The sequence below is a fragment of the Peromyscus leucopus genome, chromosome 22 (genome assembly GCF_004664715.2).
Source record: "Peromyscus leucopus breed LL Stock chromosome 22, UCI_PerLeu_2.1, whole genome shotgun sequence".
Lineage (NCBI taxonomy): Eukaryota > Metazoa > Chordata > Mammalia > Rodentia > Cricetidae > Peromyscus > Peromyscus leucopus.
Window position 1 is genome coordinate 1,062,354 of NC_051081.1, and position 20,083 is coordinate 1,082,436.

Sequence of the window (20,083 nt, forward strand, 5' to 3'; positions counted from 1 at the left end):
TTATTTCTGTTGGGGGGTTGTGTTTTGAGGGGTGCAGGACGACTGTACAACCACATGCAGAGGCCGGAGGGGCGAATAGCTTCCCACCTTTTTGCTTCTTTTTCTCTTTTGATTTCTTCTGAGAAAGGCGTCTTACTTCAGCTGTACTATCTGACAGTCAAGCTGGAAGGATCTGCTTCCCTCCGCCCGCAAGGCTGGGGTTAGACGGGAGCCGGGGATTAGAACTCAGGTCCCCGTCTCCCCAGCCCGTGTTCTGTTTTGCTTTTGATCGAGGTAAGGTCTCGTGTAGCACAGACTGGCCATGGACTTGCCCCATGATACTGCTCTGGAGAGAAAAGAGGCCACCGGAGGCGAGCACCCTAGCAGCTGAGCTGCCCCCCAGCCCCAGCCCCCACGCCTCGACGGACTCCCTTTTTGTTAGTTTTGTTTGTTTGTGTGGACAGGATCTGACTCTAGCCCAGGCGGATCTTGAACCTGTGGCAATTTTCCTAAATGCTAAGATTACAAGCCCGAGCCACCATGGCTGCCGGCCATTTTTATTTTTTATTTATTTATTTAAACAGAATCTCCTTCTGTGCTCCAGGCTCATTTTAAATTCCATAAAATCCAACTGCCTCAGCTTCCAGGGTCTGAGGATTACAAGCATGAGCCAACACATGATTTTGAAAGGCTATTTCAACACTCATGTCACATACCATCGTCATTTAAAACATCTCACAGATAGAAGTAACCTAGATAAGTATTGAAGCATGACTGACATACGTGGAATATTACACAGCCTTAAGAAGGGAATTCTGGTGGTGCGTACCTGTAAACTCAGTACAGTGGAGATAGAGGGGATCCTTCAAGATCTTCTCAGTTACCTAGAGAATTCAAAGCCAGCCTGGGTTACCGGAAACTGATATTTAAAAATAAATAAATAACAAGTGGGTGGTGGTGCACGCCTTTAGTCTCAGCACTTGGGAGGCAGAGGCAGGAGGATCTCTGTGAGTTTGAGGCCAGCCTGGTCTACAGAGCGAGTTCCAGGATAGGCAGAGAAACCCTGTGTGTGTGGGGGGGGGGGGCGGGTGGAGAAAGAAAGAAAAGAAAAAGAAATAAATAAAAGGCACACTCAGAAAGGCATGACACAGTTCCCCTCCCAGGAGGTGGTGGGGTCATCGGAGTCACTAAGACAAAGGGTGGCGGGTCTGGGGTCTGGGGCTTGGGATTGGCACTGTGTCAGATGCAAAGCTTCAGTGTGGGGACCACAGCGCAGCCCTGTGAGTGGGGTGCCAGGCTAGGTGTAGACATGAGGTTTAAGTGTATTTATGCAACAACTATAAACAAGTGAGTGGGGCGATGGGAGAGCATGGAGAACCAGGTGTGATTTCAGATCTGCAGCCTGACTCCGGGTCAGCAAGGGAGGCGTCCCAGGCTTGGGCTTTTCAGCCTGTGACTGGGGAGACCGCCTCAGCCACAATGGGGAGCGTGTGCCAGCAGGGAAAGCTCTCTGTTGGGGTTGGGGGAGCGTGTGCCGGCAGGGAGAGCTCTCCGTTGGGGTTGGGGTTTCTCCCTGGGGACGCGAGTCCTCAGCACCTTCCCAGACACCTCGCCATCTGAGAGTGTACTTAATAACACAAGTCTCATCTCCAACCCCGCCAGACTAGCGGTCAAGACCTGGTGTCCGCGGGTACCCAGCAGGACGACCCACAGTGTCCATCTGTCCACTGAACCCCCTCCACATTCGGCGAGGTTGTCCCACTACAGTAACCACCGCCGCCGAGTGCCTGGACAGGGTTATGTCCTCCTGCCTGGCCTCCGAGCCGACCGGCCTGAGGGCTGTTATTCATAACTTGCTTTGTTTTTTTTAAATGTAGGCTGATCCAAACATTCTTTGTTTTTTCACATGTACATATTTTAATTTGCCAAATTCTGCAATATCAGTAACATCCATTTGCCATAGATGATTGGGAAGAAGACCGCGAGGCTTTACCCCTAAGTGAGAGACAGGAAAATACCAAACATTTTTTAAAAATATTTATTTATTATTATGTACTGTTCCATCTGCACATACCCCTGCAGGTCAGAAGAGGGCACCAGATCTCATCACAGACGGCTGTGAGCCACCATGCGGGTGCTGGGAATTGAACTCAGGACCTCTGGAAGAGCAGCCAGGGCTCTTAACCTCTGAGCCATCTCTCCAGCCCAGTACCAAACATTCTTAGTAGTGAAAATGGTTCTGGACTTCTGATCCTCCTGCCTCCACCTCCGAGGGCTGCTAGGAACCCTGTGTATTCCACACCCACTCTAGCCACATTCGTGATCGTGAAAAGCACAGGCAGAGGCGAGAACAGCACCTCCAGGATGAGGTTTTTCTTTTCTTTCTTTTTTTGATTTCCAGGCAAGAGATTGGAATCCAGGGCCTTGTGGAGGCCAGGCTGGCACTCACCACTCAGCCACGCCCACAGTCCCTCACTGGGGGATTCTGGGCGGGGCTCCACGCTGACCACCCCCCCAGCCCTCACTGGGGGGTTCTGGGCGGGACTCCACCTGACACCCCCAGCCCCACTGGGGGGCGGGGCTCCACCTGACCACCCCCCCAGCCCTCACTGGGGGGTTCTGGGCGGGACTCCACCCTGACCACGCCCCCAGCCCCTCACTGGGGATTCTGGGCGGGGCTCCACACTGACCACGCCCCCAGCCCCTCATTGGGGGATTCTGGGCGGGGCTCCACACTGACCACGCCTCCAGACCCTCTCAGCAGGGTACTGTGAAATAAGGCCGGTGAGGGAGATGGTAGTAAACCATGAAGCCCTGCCAGTAGATCCTTAGTTGCTTACCAAAGAAATAAAAACACTTCGACCAAGAACGTAAATATCACTGTTCCCATCCGCATTAGTCACAGGAGTCAAATTTTAAACGCAGCTCACAATCCGTACGTGGACGGATGACAAACTCACAGCACAGTCCATCTGCACACTGGAGTCTTGTTCAGTCCTGAACAGAAGAAAGGCTGACGCCTGACAGCCTAGAGCCGCGGTCCTCAGCCTCCCCAATGCCAGGGCCCTTTGTTTTATTCTCTGTTTAAAAATTTTTATGTTATTTATTTATGCATCTTTTTAGGTATGAGAGCTCTGTTTGCATGTATCCCCGCAGGCCAGAAGAGGGCACCAGATCCAGATCTCATCACAGATGGTTGGGAGCCACCTTGTGGTTGCTGGGAATTGAACTCAGGACCTCTGGAAGAGCAGCCAGGGCTCTTACCTCCCAGCGTCTCTCCAGGCCCCTTTAACACAGTCCCTCATGTTGTGGCGACCCCCCAACCATGAAATCTTTTTTCTTGTTACTCCCTAACTGTAATTCTGTTTGCTGTCGCCTCTGCCTCCCGAGTGCTGGTTTAAAGGCGTGGACCACCATGCCTTTGCTACTGTTCTGAGTCATAATGTAAGTATGGTCTTAGGCGACCCTTGTGAAAGTGTCATTGACCCCAAAGGGATCGCGGCACACAGGCTGAGAACCACTGGTGTAGAGGGCCTGGAAAGCTTGATGCTCGGAGAGAACCAGACACCCAGGCCGAAGTGCAGACGCCACAGAAAAGGTCCAGAACTGGGAATGTAGATTCAAGAAGAGGATTCGTGGCGGCTGGGGAGCGGAGGAGAGGACAGTTCAAGGGGCGAGGGCTGGTTATGGCATAAAACAAAGTTCTTGTCGGGCGGTGGTGGCGCACGCCTTTAACCCCAGCACTCGGAGGCAGAGGCAGGAGGATCTCTGTGAGTTCGAGGCCAGGCTGGGCTACAGAGTGAGATCCAGGACAGGCGCAAAACTACACAGAGAAACCCTGCCCTGCCTCGAAAAACCAATAAATAAATACATAAACAAATAAAAGAGGAGAGGAGTTTTGGATAGGCGTTTGTGGTGCTGCTGTTGGCGCTGAGGGCCTCATGCGTGCCAAGCTCTCCCCACGCAACTGCAGAGCGGTACAAAGACCATGGGGTGCGCACTGTGCCAGGGCACGGGGACAGCATGGCAGGGGTGGGGTGGGCGATCGGAGGCATCTGAAGAGCTGCAGGTGGGGATTCAAGGAGCCACCCAAGGACGGGGGTCGGCGTGTGCCCCGCGGAAGTATCAAGGACCTCGGAGCCCGTCAGAGAACCGAGAGGGAGATGGGGAAGCCGAGGGTTCGCGGAGGCCTGAATGGTGGTGTGCCGTGAGAAGTGAACCGCGTGGGCGCTGCAGCGTGGGTGCTGCTGAGTGGGCGCTGCAGCGTGGGCGCCGGGCCCCACCCAAGCTCTCCAGGGGCCAGGGAACGCCCCTGCGGGTGGGAGGCCCTGCAGGTGGGAGGCGGACCCCACCCCCGGGCGGGGTGGCCCTGCACAGACGCGGCTCCAGTACTAGCCTTGGCCACTAGGTGGGGTGCGGCGACTCCCCGGGCGCAGCGGCTCCTCCCGGTCCCACCCCGACCCCGCCTCAGCCCCAGAGCTCTGCAGACCCCTGGGACCTGGTGCCTCTCCCAAACAGGGATTTAAACTCTCACCGGCGCCTGAAAGCTCTCAGCCTCTCGAATCCCCACTCGCACCCCTCTCCCTAATTCCAAGAGGGTCTGCGGTGGGTGCTCGGCTCGTGCACATTGGGGCGGCGTGGGGGGGGGGGTCCCGAGGCACCTTTGGGCTGGAGCTTGTCGAGTTCCTCCACTACGTTCAGCTCCTGGGGTCCGTCCCCACCCCCACCCCCCTGCTGGCTCCGGAAGGGGGCGGGTGGCGGACGCCCCCAGGAGCCCTGTCACCGAGCTCCCGTTGCTGGGTAACGGGGTGGCGGGTGCGCAGCTGCGCCAGGCGTGGGTGACTTCGTGTTATGCACAGGCTGCTGCAGGCGCCCCCTCCCAGGGCCTCAGGGGGTCCTAGGCCAGACCCCTGAGTATATCGGCAGGCTCCCTCAGTTTCCCCAGGATGTAGCGGAGAGCCTTGGGGGCCCAGACCGATGGGGGTGGGACATGGGAACCAATCAGACAGACACCAGCGCAGGTTTTTAAAAAAGGGGTTCTTTAATTAAATACAAGGGTGAGCGGCCAGGCGGAATGGAGGAGGGGTGCCCCTCCCCAGAAAGAACAAATCCCTTAGGACCCCTGTCCGGCCTGTGCTCAGACACTACCCCTCAATGGTTAGACCCAAGTTCCAGTGGCCAACCAGAACCTGAAGTTGGGGGGGAGGGAAGGAAGGACACCAGGAAAGCTCTGCTTGCTTATGGAGTTTCCTCCCAAGGTCCTGGGACCCCAAACCTCTCCAGTTTGCAGGAAGGGCAAGGGACCAGCAGGAGCCGGGATGACAAAAGATACATCCAAAAGACACAAAAGAATGAGGCCCCAACCCCCACCCCACCGACTAAGGCATCTCATTTCTGTGGCCAAAGAGAAGGGGCAGATGTTAGTACCTGGGAGGGCGGCTGGCCTAGGACCCCCCGAGCCCAGCTCCAGAAGGGAGGCCTCCCTCCAGGTAGGCTCAGGTAAAGGTGGCGGTCCCCAAAGCCTCCCTCATTGGATGATGGAAGGTTCTGGAACAAATGGGGATGCCAGAACCCTCCTATGGCCAATATGGGACAACTCAACTTTCTCTGGGTACCCAACTCCTTGGGGGGGTCCCCTAGTTGCCCTTCTAGAAAAGGAACTCCAAGCCACAACAAGAAGAGGACCCTAAGTTAGACTCTTTCGGGAGAGACCTCCCCAAACTACCCCCAGGTTCAGGTGAGACCTCCCCCCAACACTCATACCCCTGAGGATGGCGGCCACACAAGGGGACCCCCCTGAAACAAGGAACTGGAGCCTGAAAAAATAATCTATCCCATCCAAAAAAACCCGAGCCATCCCTGAAGGCCCAGGAGCTGAGTCCCCGTTTCCAGGCCTGGAGTCCAAGGCCACCTCCGCAGACACGCAGGAATGTGGAGGACAGGAAGGGCAGGGCCGCGCCCTGCACCCTAGCCTGATGGCCACACAGGTCCTAAAGAAGATTGTCTGAGACGCAATGCCAAGGGGCCGAACTCAGGACCCTAATCCAGCAGGAGGAGGGAGGCAGGGTCCCAGGCACCAGGCACCCACTGCCTCTCTCACTTATACACACCCAGATGGGGGAGCCAGGCTCCCCCATGCCAACAGTCAGAGAGGACAATAAATAATGTTTCCCACCTGCCCAGCACCGTACCCCAAAGCGAGTGGTGATGCTCTCTGAGGGGACCTCCACACACCCTGCCTGCGCCCCCCAACCCTAAGTTCTCTGAAAACTGCAGCGTCTCTTACATTCCCGGGGCTGGGGGTGTGGGGTGGCCCTTACTGAGGGCAGAACCTGTAGACACCTGAGATTTGAGTACCCATGTTGGGGGGCCAGCCAGGCCGCACCCCCCCCATTTCCCTGAACTTCCGCCAATGGCTTTCAGTGGGGTGGGGACAGGCCGGGGCCCACGGGAAGCCCCGGTCACCTATGGCTCTGTGTACCTGTGTCCCAACCTGGAGGAGTGACGAGGAGGCTGAAGGTTAAGACGTGGGACTGTGGCTAGGCTCCATGCCCAATGCCACCCAGGAGGAAGGCAGAGGTGGCCGAGGGGGGCATGGACGACCTGCCGACTGCCCCCTGGGGGTCCCTGCAGAGGGGATGGGACAGTTGGTCATGGCTATTTACAGACAGAACCCGAGGCCACCTCCCAGACCCCCTGGTGACCCAAGTCCATTCTCGGTCCCCTCGAGGCTTCCTTGACGTGGGCCGGGACTCCAGGACGCGGGCTCTCCAGGGGCAGACGTGTCCCTCGATGGAAATCCCTGCCGAGGCCTAGCAGGCAGGTCACCGTCGGGGCGGACAGAGCAGGGCTCTACAAGCCGGCAGGAGCTGGGCTGGGGACAGGGCTTGGTGCGGGGCTGCCGGCCAGGCTGCAGGGCAGCGAGCCGCTGGGCGAGGTGCTGCGGGCACCGGGTCGTCGCAGCAGTTCCGGACGGAAGCCGGGGTGGCGCCGGGCGTGCTTGGTCAGGTGGTCGCTGCGGGTGAAGCGCTTGGTGCACAGGGGGCAGGGGAACCGCTTCTCGCCGGTGTGCGTCCGGTGGTGGCGGGCCAGCTCATCAGAACGGGCGAATTTCTTGTCGCAGCCAGGCCAGTCACAGGCAAAGGGCCGTTCACCTGGACAAAAGACAGAGCGGTCAGTGGGCGGGGAGGGGCTCCCTATAACACACACACACACACACACACACACACACCCCGGCGAATCGGCAACGCAGCGGAGGAGGGCCTGATTATCTTGCTCCCTGCACCAGAATGGCAGCCGCGGGCCACTGAACCCGGCTTGTGTGGTGCTGAGACAGAACTCAGGGCCTTCTGCGTGCTAGGGGAGCACCCTGCCCACTGAGCTACATGCCCAGCCAGTCCTTCAGGTCTGTGGAGGCAGGGTCCTGCTCTATGGCCCCAGCTGGCCTAGAACTAACTAAAGGCAACCTTGCGTCAGCCACCACATCCATGGCTAGCCTGTGCCCACTTCTGCCCACCCTAATAAAAGGTCCTCGGTGTCCCAGTCCCCAACAGCATCCTTTCTTCCAAATGACCATGGGGCACTGAAGAGAAGCACTTTCCAGGTCCTGAGACACCCGGATATGGAGCAGGCCCTCCCCCAAACCTTGGGCCACCTGCAGATTTGAATAACCAGTCCTGGCTAGTTTCAACCTGGGGTCCTGAAGCTGGGGTGTAGCACAACGCTCTTGTGCCCCGCAGAGGTAGGAAAGATCACCCTGCGACCCCAAACTTAGCTTAAATTCAACCACTGGGTGTAGGGGGTGGAGTACTGGGGGGCGTGGTCTAAGGGGCGGAGCCTGTCAGACGCAGCAGCGGCCTTTGGGCTGGGGCAAGCCACCTCCAGGCAACTTCCTCCACAGACCACGCCCACCACCCCGACGGCTTTAACCAACCCAGTCCAGAATCCCCATCCAAGCTCTGGGTCCCCTGGAGACACCCACAGCACCAGGCTGTGTGATGATCAGCATGTCCCCAGGCGGGTTTCCAAGGACCCAGAACAGGCGAGTGGACTCATCAGGACCCCAGCGCCTCGGACCCGGCCTGGCTGGCCCTAGGCTCCAGTTCTGGAGACAGGGCACCCCGGCTGCTCCGGGTACCCCAAAGCCTGGAATTCTGCTGCCCAAGGGTTGGAGGAGTGGTGTGTGTGCAGAGTGTGGATCTGAAGGCCCCGCGCACCTCTGCTTGTGACAGAGTCCGGAGGAGGCGGGAGGCAGAGCCACTGGTGACTGGAAGACCTAACCTCTGCGATGTCGCAACGGGGACTAGCGAGGTCACCTGGTGTGGCCCCAAGCTGACCCACTGGGGAACAGGTACTCGGAAGGACTCATGTCCCTCAGAAAATAGCCAAGGGGCCCTCCAGACAGGACTCATGGAAGCCAGGGAATAAAGTTTAGAGGCGACCAGAAAAGGGAACAGATACCAGGCTAGGCCGGGGTGACCTGGTGTCATCTTGCTTTATAAGCAGCTCAGGGGATCCCAGGAGAGGATTGAGAAAGGGGCGGGAAGTGGGCGGGCCCGGGACTAGGCGGGGCACAGCCAACACCGCCCAGGAAGCAGCCGGAAAACTATCTCCATCCGGCCAAACCACACCCAAGTGCACCCCCAACGTGGGGGCGCAGAGGCCAGGAAACTGCTTCGGGGTGCCAATGTGCCAATTCTGCATGGCATCCAGGCAACTCGAGGCCCCCCGGAAGTTGCGACCCTAGGCAGTAAAGGGAGAAGGGACCAGTGTTTCCTGACGGCTGCCAGCGGCCCCTATCATTTCCAAAGTGTCCCCTGAAGGATCCAAAACACCCGGTCCCAATCAGAATGTTTGTCAGTGGCCCCAGCGCCCCAAAACAGCCCCAGAAGGGACTCCTCCCCCATCCCAGCTCGACCATAGCGCCCGAGGGGGCTCAATCTGAAGGGGAGGGGCGCTTGGTTATAGGGCGAGGTTCCTAGCTTTGCAACAGACCCCGGGTGACAGAACCATGTCCTGCGTCCGTCCAAGGGGGACATGTAATCCTGTCGCCATTTTGCGGGCAGGGGGAGGGGGAGGGAAAAGGGGGCACCCCCCCCTTGCATGCAAACAGCTTATTTCCCCTTTCGGGGCCTCCCTGTGCGGCTGGTTCCCGCCTCTCGCCCCTGAGTTCCACTTAGCCAGGAGCAGGTTGCAGCGTTGGGGCCGCCAGCCCGCCGGGAACGCAGCTGCTGCACGTAGCTTGGCGGCGGCGAGCCGGAGACGGCGGCGGCGGCACCAACCGGCCTTGCTCACGTGGTCCTAGCTCCCGCCACGGGGGAGACAGAGGCCCGGGCCAGGGTCGCCCTGCGGAGCGGGGAGCCCGCCAGTCCCCGCCCCGCGCGAGGGGGTTGGGGCGCGCACGCACGTGTGCACACCGGTGGCGGTACTGGGCGCACACTTGCCAAATGCCCGGCCTGGCTGTGCTACCGTGTCACAGTCGACCCAGGGGGCTGGGAGCTGGGGCTACCTGGGGGGAGGCTGCAGGCGAGTGAGTCCCCTACAGCCCGGGCTACCTGACTGCAGCAGGATCAGGTGGGTGGGGAGCACCAGGAAGGGCCCTGGGGGCGTGGCTGTGGACTTGACCCTCTGACTCAGGCGGGGCTGGGGTGAGCTGGGGACAACCCGGGAGCCTTGGTGCTTTGCAGCCTCTAAAACATGGAGGCTGGGACGTCCTGTAAACTTGCTGCGGGAGCGAGCGGAACGGCCAGCAGAGGGGGGCCCGAGGGTGCCGTTTCCACCAGCCAGGCCTCACCCTGCCCGAGTCTGACCTCCTCAGGGAGGGGCCCGGGTTGCTGTATCGGGCTTGCGGGACCTGCCTCCTGGCTGGGAGTCATGATGAAGGGCTGCCCCCTGGGCACCACCCCTGGGGTGGGCTCCTGACTCTGATGGTGGTCCCTTCCCGGCGCTCAGCTGTGACCCCAGTTCCCTGCGAGGGCCCTAAAATTCCAGAGCTTGAGTCTGCATGCAGTGGGTACTTAATGCTTGCCCGTGGGAGTCGACAGGCCCGGATGAAGGAGCATAATCCACGAGGGGGTGGGGGGGTGGGGTGGTGTGTGTGTGTGTGTTACTGGGCTCACGAATCTGCCACCTCCCAAAAGAGAGCTATCCTTTGCTCATTCACAGAAAAGAGGGGCAGTGTGCTAGTCAGATACTCTTGGCAGACCTTAACCCTAACCTGATTTGGATCCCCAGGAGAACCAACTCTCCAAGCTGCCTCGACCACAAACAGTACGTGCACACAGATGCCCTCCGACCTTCACACACACATGTTCCGTGGCACACAATGCCCTCCAACCTCACCACACACATGTACCGTGGCACACACATGCCCCCTCCCCCAGTACCCACACACACACCACACACATGTTCTGTGGCACACATATGCCCATACACACAAGCACACAGTAAATTAAAAAAAAAAAAATCACTAAACCAGGCGGTGGTGGCGCACGCCTTTAATCCCAGCCCTCAGGAGACAGAGGCAGGCGGATCTCTGAGTTCAAGACCAGTCTGGGCTAGAGTTCTAAGCTAGTCAGGGATACGGGGGTGAAACTGTCTCAAAAGTTCTCCAATTAAAGAGGGGCCGCATGGTCTCGTACCCCTCCTCCCTCCCAGAGGGCCAGGCTGTGAGTACTCCCCACGTCTCAGGAGCTGGAGACTGGGGGACAGCACCCATGGAACTCCCCAGGACAGACACCAGCCCAAAGGGCAGCCAGGCCTCCAGCTGGTATCATGTGCCAACTCCCACCCCATCTGGGTCGCCGTTATCAGACGCCTGGGTGGGGTGTGGTTATCACCCCCGGCAATGCAGCCAGCCCAGCTGCTGTGCCCCACAAGGGCTGGGGGCAGTGGGTTGGCAGTCCCCAAAGGCCACTGAACCCCACAGGGCCTGATCCTTCCCCTTCTCTACAGGGCTTCAGCCACACCAAGGAATCTTGCCCCTCTGCCTGCAGGTGGCCAGGCTCCTTCCCATCCCGGGCCTCAGTTTCCCCATCTGTCTCCCTGAAGCTGGAAAAATCTTCAGGAAAATTAGAACCACTTCTTGGACTGATCAGAAAGCTAGGGGTGCCCCTGGCCTCCCCTGCACCCCGCACCCTCAGACCTGCCCCACCCTCAACTCCCCTCCCACCCTAATCTCCTCTGTAAAGAGATTTTCCCGATGCAGCCAGGCCAGCCTCTGCGACACCCCCACCCTTCACTAGCCCTGAAATCCCAGCCCCAGGGCCAGCCTGCTGGTCCCCTGCAGTGTCCAGGGCCAGCCTGCTGGTCCCCTGCAGCCACACTGCCCCTGGCCCCGCCCAGACTCACAGGCCTAAGCGAACCTGTCCTTCCCTACCCACCTTCAGACTTCACGGTTAGTGGGGACAGGGACGGAGGCCACCCACAGCAGCGCCGCACAGCCCAGGTAACCACTAATATTTCTTCAAACGCACGTCATTTTCTACATTACTGTGTGCGGGAAGGACTGTGCGCGCCACGGTGCATGTGGAGGTCAGCGACAAGGGGCACACTCCTTCCGGAGGCAGGCACAGTCACCCCCCCATTACCCTGGTCTGGACCCTAACGTTTCTCACACCTAAGTAAACAGGATTTCCAGATAATGTAACCAGAGGTGACCCTGAGGCCCTCCAGGAGACACTGGGCAATGTCTGGGGACGTGTGTGGCTGTCCCAATTAGGGGGAGCACACGGCATGGGAGTGAGTGGAGGCTACCTACCCTGCAGCCCCCAGGGCGCCTTACCAGGACAACCTGGTTCCAGAGGGGTGAGAGCCCAGGTGAAGTCAGGCCTCTCCCAGGTCTGGGTTCCATCTCCAGGGACCAAATCAAGGACCCACCCCCACCCCCAGCCCAGGGAGAGAGCGTGCCAGGGATGGAGGGGCTTGGCGGGCAGAACCGGCAGCCAGCCTCTCCTCCCGCCCCCGCCCCAAGGCTAGCTCTGGCAGTATCCATGGCAACCTCGTCAACATCTCCCACAGCCTCTCAAGTCCTTCCCCACCCCAATCAGGGGCTGGGGCAACTGTGGCCTTCAGGGGTGCCAAGCTCTGCCTCCTGCCTGCAGGTCCTGGGATGGGGGGTGTCCCTTAATCCCCTCGGTCTCTACACCCCCAAGGTCAATGGGGTGGACATAATGGGGCCGCAAGGTGGCCCTTTACCTCGCCCTATCTATGCCGAGGAGAACTAAATGGCTCCAGTCCCTAGGCAGGAATGAGTGACAGGACTCACTCCAAGTCCACAGCCTTAGGCATGGCTCTGCAGGGGACCAGATCTACCCCGGGCCTGCACTAGAGGGAGTCCCACTGACCCGGGCGGAAGTGTACCCCCCCCCCCCCCGCAGTATACAATAGCCAAATCCTCTTCCACAGAAAAGAGGCTGGTTAAGTCAGAGGTGGCTTTTGCTAGTGATCCTAGCCCTCAGGAGAAAGCTTGAACAGGAGGATTACCTCGAGTTTCAAAGCCAGTCTGGGCTAGAGTGAGAACTTGTCTCAAAAAAAATCAGGCCTTTAAATTAAGGATAATGGTTCCAGGCCTGGTGGCCTTTAATCCCAGCCTTCAGGAGGTAGGGACAGGTGGAATGGCAGCTGGTACACTGAGTTCGATAGCAGCTACATAGAGACAGTCTTCTCATTTGCAGGCGTGAGCCGCTTACAGAGCAGAGTATCCAGTGACCAGGCACAAGCAGTCAGACAAAGCTACATAGAGAAATCCTGTCTTGAAAAACCAAAAAATAAAAAATAAATCATTTAAATTAACTATATAGCAGTACTCAAGTCTGTGGTCCCCAGACACACCCCAAAAGTGACATTGAGGTGCCTGGATTCAATGTGGCTCTCCTGGTCCCACAAATGGTTATTATAAGGGGGACTTGGGGACACGGTACCCTGTCTCTCATGGTGGTAGCAGTGGCGTGTGATACAGGATTTAGTAAAGAAGGCATCACACGCTCCCCCACCACAAAGGGCTATCTGTAGTCACCCCTAGACCCTGGATTTCACCGCGTGGGCCTCAGTTTCTCTGGCAGGCCAAGTCACCCCTCCCCTCCCAGCACTGACAGTCTCTTGATGTCCCAGGGGGTAGGGAAATGTGCTGGATTCCTCTTACACAGACCCCAAAAAGTCAAGTCCTGGGAACTAGGAAGAATGGAGGGCTGGAAGGTGTGGGCGACCCAGCAGCCCTGACTCAGTAGGCTCCCTTTACTGTATGGAAAACTCACGTGGTGTGAGCCAGGACACCCCGGACTCTAGTTTGTGGCAAAGAGATCTTCCTCAAGTGTCACAAAAACAACAACAAAAAAACTACCTTGCTATCTCAGTGCCCCCAAATGTTCTCTAGAGATAAATGGGTAGCCACAGGGAATGCAGAGCTGCCCGCCCCAAACTCAGTCCACCTGGGCACCAACACGGGGCAGCCCCTAGACCACAGGGGCTAAGGACAGCGGCTGAGGGGCAAAGTGAGAGGAGCCACCATCCATGCCCACCCTCTGGCTTAGCAGACTCCAAAGATGGCGCCTCCACCCCCCTACCTGCCTGAATATGCCTGGGGCCACCCACACAGCTATGGAGGCTGTCCTAAGCCCTCTCCCAGTGTGGCCAAGCCAGGGCGCTCTGTTGCCCACGGCAGGAGCTGCCCACGGCAGGCGCAGGGCAGCCTGTGTCTTTCATGGAGAAGGCAGACCCCAAAGCAGTGGGCTGAGGGGTCGGAGGCAGGTCGCCCTCTCCCAGGGAGGCTGCAAAGCCGTAGATCACACCACCGCTGAAGGGGTGGATTTTAAACCCCGGTGCACATTCCCGGCTAAAACGGGTAAACCCTTGGAGCGACCAGGACAGGAAGCAGTCGGTACCTGGCAAAAGGTTTCCGCTAGCCTCAATCACGAGGGACTGGACTTCCCAGAAACCCTGGTGTGGCCAAGTCTCGCTGCCCACCTTGGACTTTGCGCAGATCCATCTCAGGTGTGTGGAGCGCAAACACGGAGTGGGGTGGGGGCTGCGGTGGGGATTCAATCCCATTGGATTTCAGACTCTAGCTCCTAACTCCAGGCCCGGGTCGCGGCCTCCCTCCGCCCCGTTCAAGTCCACAGAATGGAAAGAAAAATATGCGGGACTGCCACCCACCACCACCACCACACCACCACCGCCTCCTGGCCCCGCGCCAGAGACGTCGCCACCCTCCGGAGGGAATCCGCAAGGCTACCCAGGAGGCGGTGACCCGGATCCTCCCACCCTCTTCACAGATAAGGAAACTGAGGCTGGGGGGGAAGGGCCGAGGAAGAACTGCGGAACCGGATGTTCTGACCACCAAGCGCAAGAGACCATGAGCGCGGAGAAACAGGACGAGAAGACGAAGCGGGACTGAAGGGCGAGGAGCTGGGGACGGGATCGCGCGGGGAGGGCCCGCCGTGCCGGCCTGGATCCCGAACAGCCTGCCGTCTCCGGAGCTTCGGCCACCAGGGCCGCCCTCCGCGCGCCGCCCGACCGCGTGGCCGCCACGCCCCCCCGCGCGCCCCACCCACCACGTCCCCGCCTTCCCGGCCGGCGGGGCGGCTGAGGCCCGGGCGCGCCCCCCTCCCCGCCCCCCACGCACCACGCAGTTTCGGGGTTCCCGGTGAGGTGGGGGAAGGGGGGGTTCCCGAGACCTCTCCAACGCGCCCCCCGCACCCCACGGGGGCTGAAAACGAGGGGCTCACCTGTGTGCGTCCGCAGGTGTGACTTGAGGTGTGAAGACTTGTAATAGGCTTTGGCGCAGCCTGGGAAGGGGCAGCGGTGGCTCTTGGCGGCGCCGGGGGCGCGGCCCGAAGACGGCGACGAAGCGGCCGAGGAGGAGGAGACCGGAGAGGTGCCCCCCGCGGTGCTGGCTGCGGTGGCGGCTCCGGGCCCGCCTCGCAGATCGGCCAAGATGCTGGCGGCCAGCAGGTGGGGCGCAGCGGTGGCGCCTCCCGGCCCCGGAGCGGTGGCTGGCGGTGGCGGTGCCCCAGGGGTCCCCGGCGGCGTGGCCTCGCGGCGCGTGGCGCGCACATCCAGGCCGGCGGCGGGCCCGCGCCCTCGGGGCCGGGTCGCCCGCGATGCACCACGGCTCCGGAGGAGATGGCCATGAGGACGTCGGCGGCGAAGTAATCCACGCACGCCACGGCCGCCGACATGCCGGGCAAGGACGCGCGGGCGCGGGATCGGCGGCGGGAGAGAAGCGGAGGCGGCGGGAGCTGCGCCCGTCCGGCCGGCGGCGGCTGCTGGAGTGCGGGAGGCGGAGGAGGGAGGAGGAGGAGGGGAGGGAGGAGGAGGAGGCCCCGGCGCGCCGCCGCCGCCCGCGCTCGGCCCCGCCCCGCCCCGCCTGACGCGCCCTGACGCACCGGAGTCCGCGGGGCGGCCGCGGCCCGCCCCTCCCGGAGGACGCCCCCTCGGGGCTCAGTGGCCACGCCCTCCCTCCCACCGCGGTCACGCCCCCTCCTGCCGGGCCCTCGGCCGTCCGGAGAGTCGCGCGCCACCGCGGGTGGGCGGAGCTGACTCGGCCAGCTGCCTGTCCTCCCCCACTTGCACACCCCCGTGCACCAGCACAGCACCCGGCGTCACCCAGCACCCTGGATCATGCCCTCTCCACGCAAGAACAAGCCAACCAGGGGGAAACCTTGCCCTCGGCTTGGCACGCACTGCCCCCACCGGTGCCCTTCCCGGATCGCCACCTCCCCACGCGCCGGGAGTTACGCCCACTCGGCGACACGCCCACACGCCCCACCCCAACCTCGGATGCCCCACCTCCTACCCCAGTGCGCGCCACGCCTCCTCCGGGTGCGCGCTCCATCCCCTCCCGGGCGCGCCCACCACGCCGTGCGGGGTGCGCAGACGCCGCGCGCCCTCCCCTCCCCAACTTGTCCCTCCCCCCACACAAGCCCTGGGGCGCGCCCCTGTCCGCGGTGGGGAGGGGAGAGCTGGGATCCGCACGTGGCCAGGGTGGGGGTGCGGAAACGCGCGTCCCCGCCCCCGGGCCACGTGCGCGACCCTTCCCCCCCTTCCTCGCCCTGACTCCAGGCGGTAACTCGGCAGTCCCCTCTCCCCATCTCTGGGGTCCCCAGTGCCATGCTTGTCTTGGGGACGAACTCTTCCGCCGATGAGACTTGGGAACGTAGGGTGCCCTCCACTCCGCCCAGCCCAGTGTGTCTGGAGAGTTCTCTTTGCGCACCGGGGTTGGGAATCACTAAGCCTGTGGATAATCGGAATGGCAGGAGTGAGCGGGACTGCACGGAAAAGGCCTGGCTCGGTCCCCCACTAGGGACGCCGGGCTTCTGGACGTCCCTTTCCTTCCTCGGCTGGCGGCCCTTGAGACTGGGACAGGAAAACATGGAGCGATCGGAAACTCCCATGGGTGATTGGGCCAAGTTGTGAAATGAGAGTCCCCTGGAAGTCCCAGGCCCCGGGCGCCCGGTGCGCGGAAGTCGGTGACCAGGCTCCCGCCCCTTCCTAAATCCCGCCGGGTTGCGGAGGCCGTGCAGTGGCCCGCGCGGCCGCCAGGGGGCGAAGCACGCCAGCCGACTGCACTGTCAGCCCAAGCTCTTCCTGGTTGTTCCCAGCAGAGGCTAGACCTGTGGTCCCCACCCCGGGTGTCGTCTCTACCTTCCCCACGTGCACCTCCAGCCGCCTTGCTGAGGTCCTGCCTCTCGGGCCGGCCGCTCCTCGCGTTTCCCCAGACCCCACAGGACTTGGGGGTGACACCCTATGTCCCCAACGGCACAAGTTGGGTGCTCTGGGGGCCGCGTTCTAACTGGACGGAAGTGGGCCAGCAGGACACACCCATCCTCCTTTCCCAGGCTTGCACTCCAAAAGCCAGAACCATGCGGGCCTCGGCCCAGCGCCTGTGTCTTCGAAGGTGAGGGCGGGCGGGAATCTGTTGCCCGCCCTCCGCACCCCTGCACTCACCCTCCGCACCCCTGCACGCGCACCGGAAGAGAGGAGCCATGGACCCTTCCTTGTTGATAACTGCTGCCAGGATGGATGGGAAAAGACAACCCTTGGCTCGTGAGGTCACACCTAACAGCTCTATGGTGATCAGGGTTGTCCGCGCACTTAGTCTGCCCCATCCTTAGACCTCAGTTGTGTCCTGAGGACTTAAGCCGGTGAGAGGGAACCATCTGTGAGAAATACCTGCGGCGCACGGAGCAGCCCCGCCTGGGTGCTCACATCCTAGCCCCGGCCACCTGCAAGCCAGTTTGACACCATGTGCCCAACCATGGGAGCTGCTGCTGACCCCTGAAGGACGAGGACGTAAGAACAGTCCCTTGCCTTACAGATGGTACGGTGCACATGGTTCTGACGCTGAGGATTCTGGGAAACTACCCAGCTTGCTCCCCCAAGGCCTGGCTGGTGAGAGTCACCTTTCTCCTTCTGGGATGGTACCCCTGGGTCTCAGGCACAGGCCCTTGGTAGTACCATGGGTGAGTTTTATTTCCAGACCGGATCTAGGTGGATGACAGGTCTGAGAAACCACGACTACCCAACATTTGGCTCTATGTATTCAGGTCTTTTTTGAGATGGTGATTCTCTATGTAGCCCTGGCTGTCCTGGAACTCACTGTGTAGACCAGGCTGCCCTCATACTCAAGAGATCTGCCTGCCTGTCTTCCAAGTTCTGGGATTAAGTGTGACCACCACACCGGGGTCCAAAGGTGAACTATTAATAACCCTGTTGAGAGCTCCGAGTTCGTTCTGAGGGACAGGACCGGGGTCCCAGAGGCCTCTCATCTCCCCGAGACTCACAATGTGGCTGTTTTGCCTGAGCCGTGCCCTGGGGAGAGGTAGGACAGAAATACAGATGCACGTCATTGTTGCTCCCAAGCCATGTGGCTGAGGAAGGTTGACACCAGATGCTCCAGAGTCACACAGGCACTCGGGCTGTTTCTTAGTGACATGGCTTGAACCATGGCGGCGTCCAACACACGCTGAAGGCTGGACAAGGCTACATGGGACCATGTTTTTGTTGTAGTTATTTGTTTGTTTTTAATTATCTGGGCATGTGGTACACACCTTGAGTCCTAGCACTCCCAAGGTGGAGGCAGGAGGATCAGATTATTCTTGGTGATATAGTAAATTCCAGGCCATCCTGTTTAAAACACCAGCACTGAGGCCGGGCGGTGGTGGCACACACCTTTAATCCCACCACTCAGAAGCTAGAGATAGGTGGATCTCTGTGAATTCAAGGCCAGCCTGGGCTACAGATTGAATTCTAGGACAGTCAAGGCTACACAGAGGAACCTTGTCTCGAAAAAAAAACAATAAAATAAAATCCCAGCACTGAGAAAAGAAAAACCAAAACAAAAAAGTCCGACTGAATCACAGTCAACCATGGACATCAGTATGCACTGTGGACCCCACAGCCAGAGGTAGGCGGCATGCCCAACATGTCCTTGTCCCCACGTAGATCCTGGTAAGGGAGATAACTGTGTCCGAGGTCTATCCCAGGTCCAAAGACACGATGTGTTCAGGGGAAATCTGAACCCAGGCCCCTGGCCTTCCTTACCCTCACATGGGTCCAGCTGTTGTACACACCGAGAGCCCTCAAGGTGCCAAGGGGGAAGGACCACGTCCCTGTCTGGTGGGGACATCTGAGGCCGCCTTGGGTGCCGTAATATGCCGGACCACTAGGTCCCTTGGCTGGAGGTACGTTGGCATGGGTAGGGGACATGAGGTGACCGCGGCCTTGCGGCCACGTGTTGGACTGGGAAAGGCCACCAGACTAGGGTGTGGGACAGTGTGGCTGGGAAATTCACAAAATGGAGAGCTAAAGTTGGCCCTGCTCCCAGGTGGGAGGGCAGCCTGGCCACAAGCCATCTCAAAGGTGGCGGTGGAGGGGGGCAGCTTCCTGGAGCTGATAACGGCCTCTGGGAACGGGGTGTGTGTGAAAGGGAGCCCAGGGTACAGAGGGAATCACAGACAACCCAGGAGCTGGAGTCGCTGTCCAGTCCGAGGTCCCGGGCTCCCCAATGGCTGCGGCGCTCTGCATCCTGTGGGAAATGGGTAGGCAGAGAAAACACACCGGGCTCCCACACCGGAGCCCTGTGCCTGCTGCCGACAGAGGCACAGGGTTCACACCAAACCAGGGTGAATAGGGCACCAGTTTGGGAGCCACAAACACGCGTTCCATATCAGAGCATCCAGCAGGAAGAGCCAAAGGGAGGTTAGATGACTTCATCCTGTATTTAAGGTAACAGTTTCATCATAATTTTATCTGTGAATACAAGTGATTTGCATTCATTTCTGGTTTGCTTTTGCTGCCCCTCACTGGGGATTCTAGGCGGGGCTCCACCCTGACCACGCCCCCAGCCCCTCACTGGGGATTCTGGGCGGGGCTCCACCCTGACCACGCCCCCAGCACTCCAAAGATTGGCAGGAATAAAGGAGCTCCTTTGATGTCTATGAGAAAGAAGAATGCCCGAGGATTGGGGGGAGACGGGACCGGGAGAGCATGGAGTGGTGCGAGAAGGAGTAACAGCGTCGAGGGGCCCTTAGTCCGCAGTGGACACAGTGAGATGGGGAAGAGGTATAGAACCTCCGATGAGCTGTGTAGGCAGGCTGGGCAGGTGGATAACGACGAGGCCAACCTGGTCTACACAGCCACTTCCAGGCTAGCTAGGGCTACACAGGAAGATCTTATCAGAAAACAAAACAAAAACGGGTGATCAGTGGTTCCGGGAACTTGCTGCTCTTTCCAGGGGATCCGAGTTCAGATCCCGGGCCCCGGGTGGCTCATGACCAGCTGTACAGGACCTGACTCTTGCAGCTTCAGGCTCCTGTTCACACATGGCATTCGCTCACGCACACACACACAAAGTAAGAAATCTTTTTTAAAGTTTAACCTGTGTAAAACAGGAAACTATCCCAAATGTAGAATAAAATATGAAGTATTTTATGCACTTGCAAGTTCAGATAATTTTTCTTTATATGTCTGACTTGCAAGATAAAGCAGGGTGGTGGCACATGATTTTAACTCCAGCACTCGGGAGGCAGAGGCAGGCGGATCTCTATGAGTTCGAAGCCAGCCTGGTCTACAGAACGAGATCCAGGACAGCCAGGGTCACAGAGAG

The 20,083-nt window shown here is 59.7% G+C and overlaps 2 protein-coding genes across 2 annotated transcripts; one reads left to right on the forward strand and one right to left on the reverse strand.

Moving 5' to 3' along the window:
• Nucleotides 1-4,996: 4,996 nt before the first annotated feature.
• Klf16 (Kruppel like factor 16) lies at nt 4,997-15,234 on the reverse strand. The gene is given in 3 exon segments (XM_028861183.2): nt 4,997-7,133; nt 14,703-15,053; nt 15,056-15,234. Coding segments are annotated over 3 exon segments (753 nt in total). The 5' UTR covers nt 15,156-15,234; the 3' UTR covers nt 4,997-6,831.
• LOC114686511 (proline-rich receptor-like protein kinase PERK10) lies at nt 15,154-16,877 on the forward strand. The gene is made up of 4 exons (XM_028861170.1): nt 15,154-15,247; nt 15,368-15,502; nt 15,565-15,844; nt 16,418-16,877. Exons 1-4 carry the CDS (start codon nt 15,154-15,156, stop codon nt 16,875-16,877), a joined length of 969 nt encoding a protein of 322 aa, XP_028717003.1.
• Nucleotides 16,878-20,083: the final 3,206 nt, after the last annotated feature.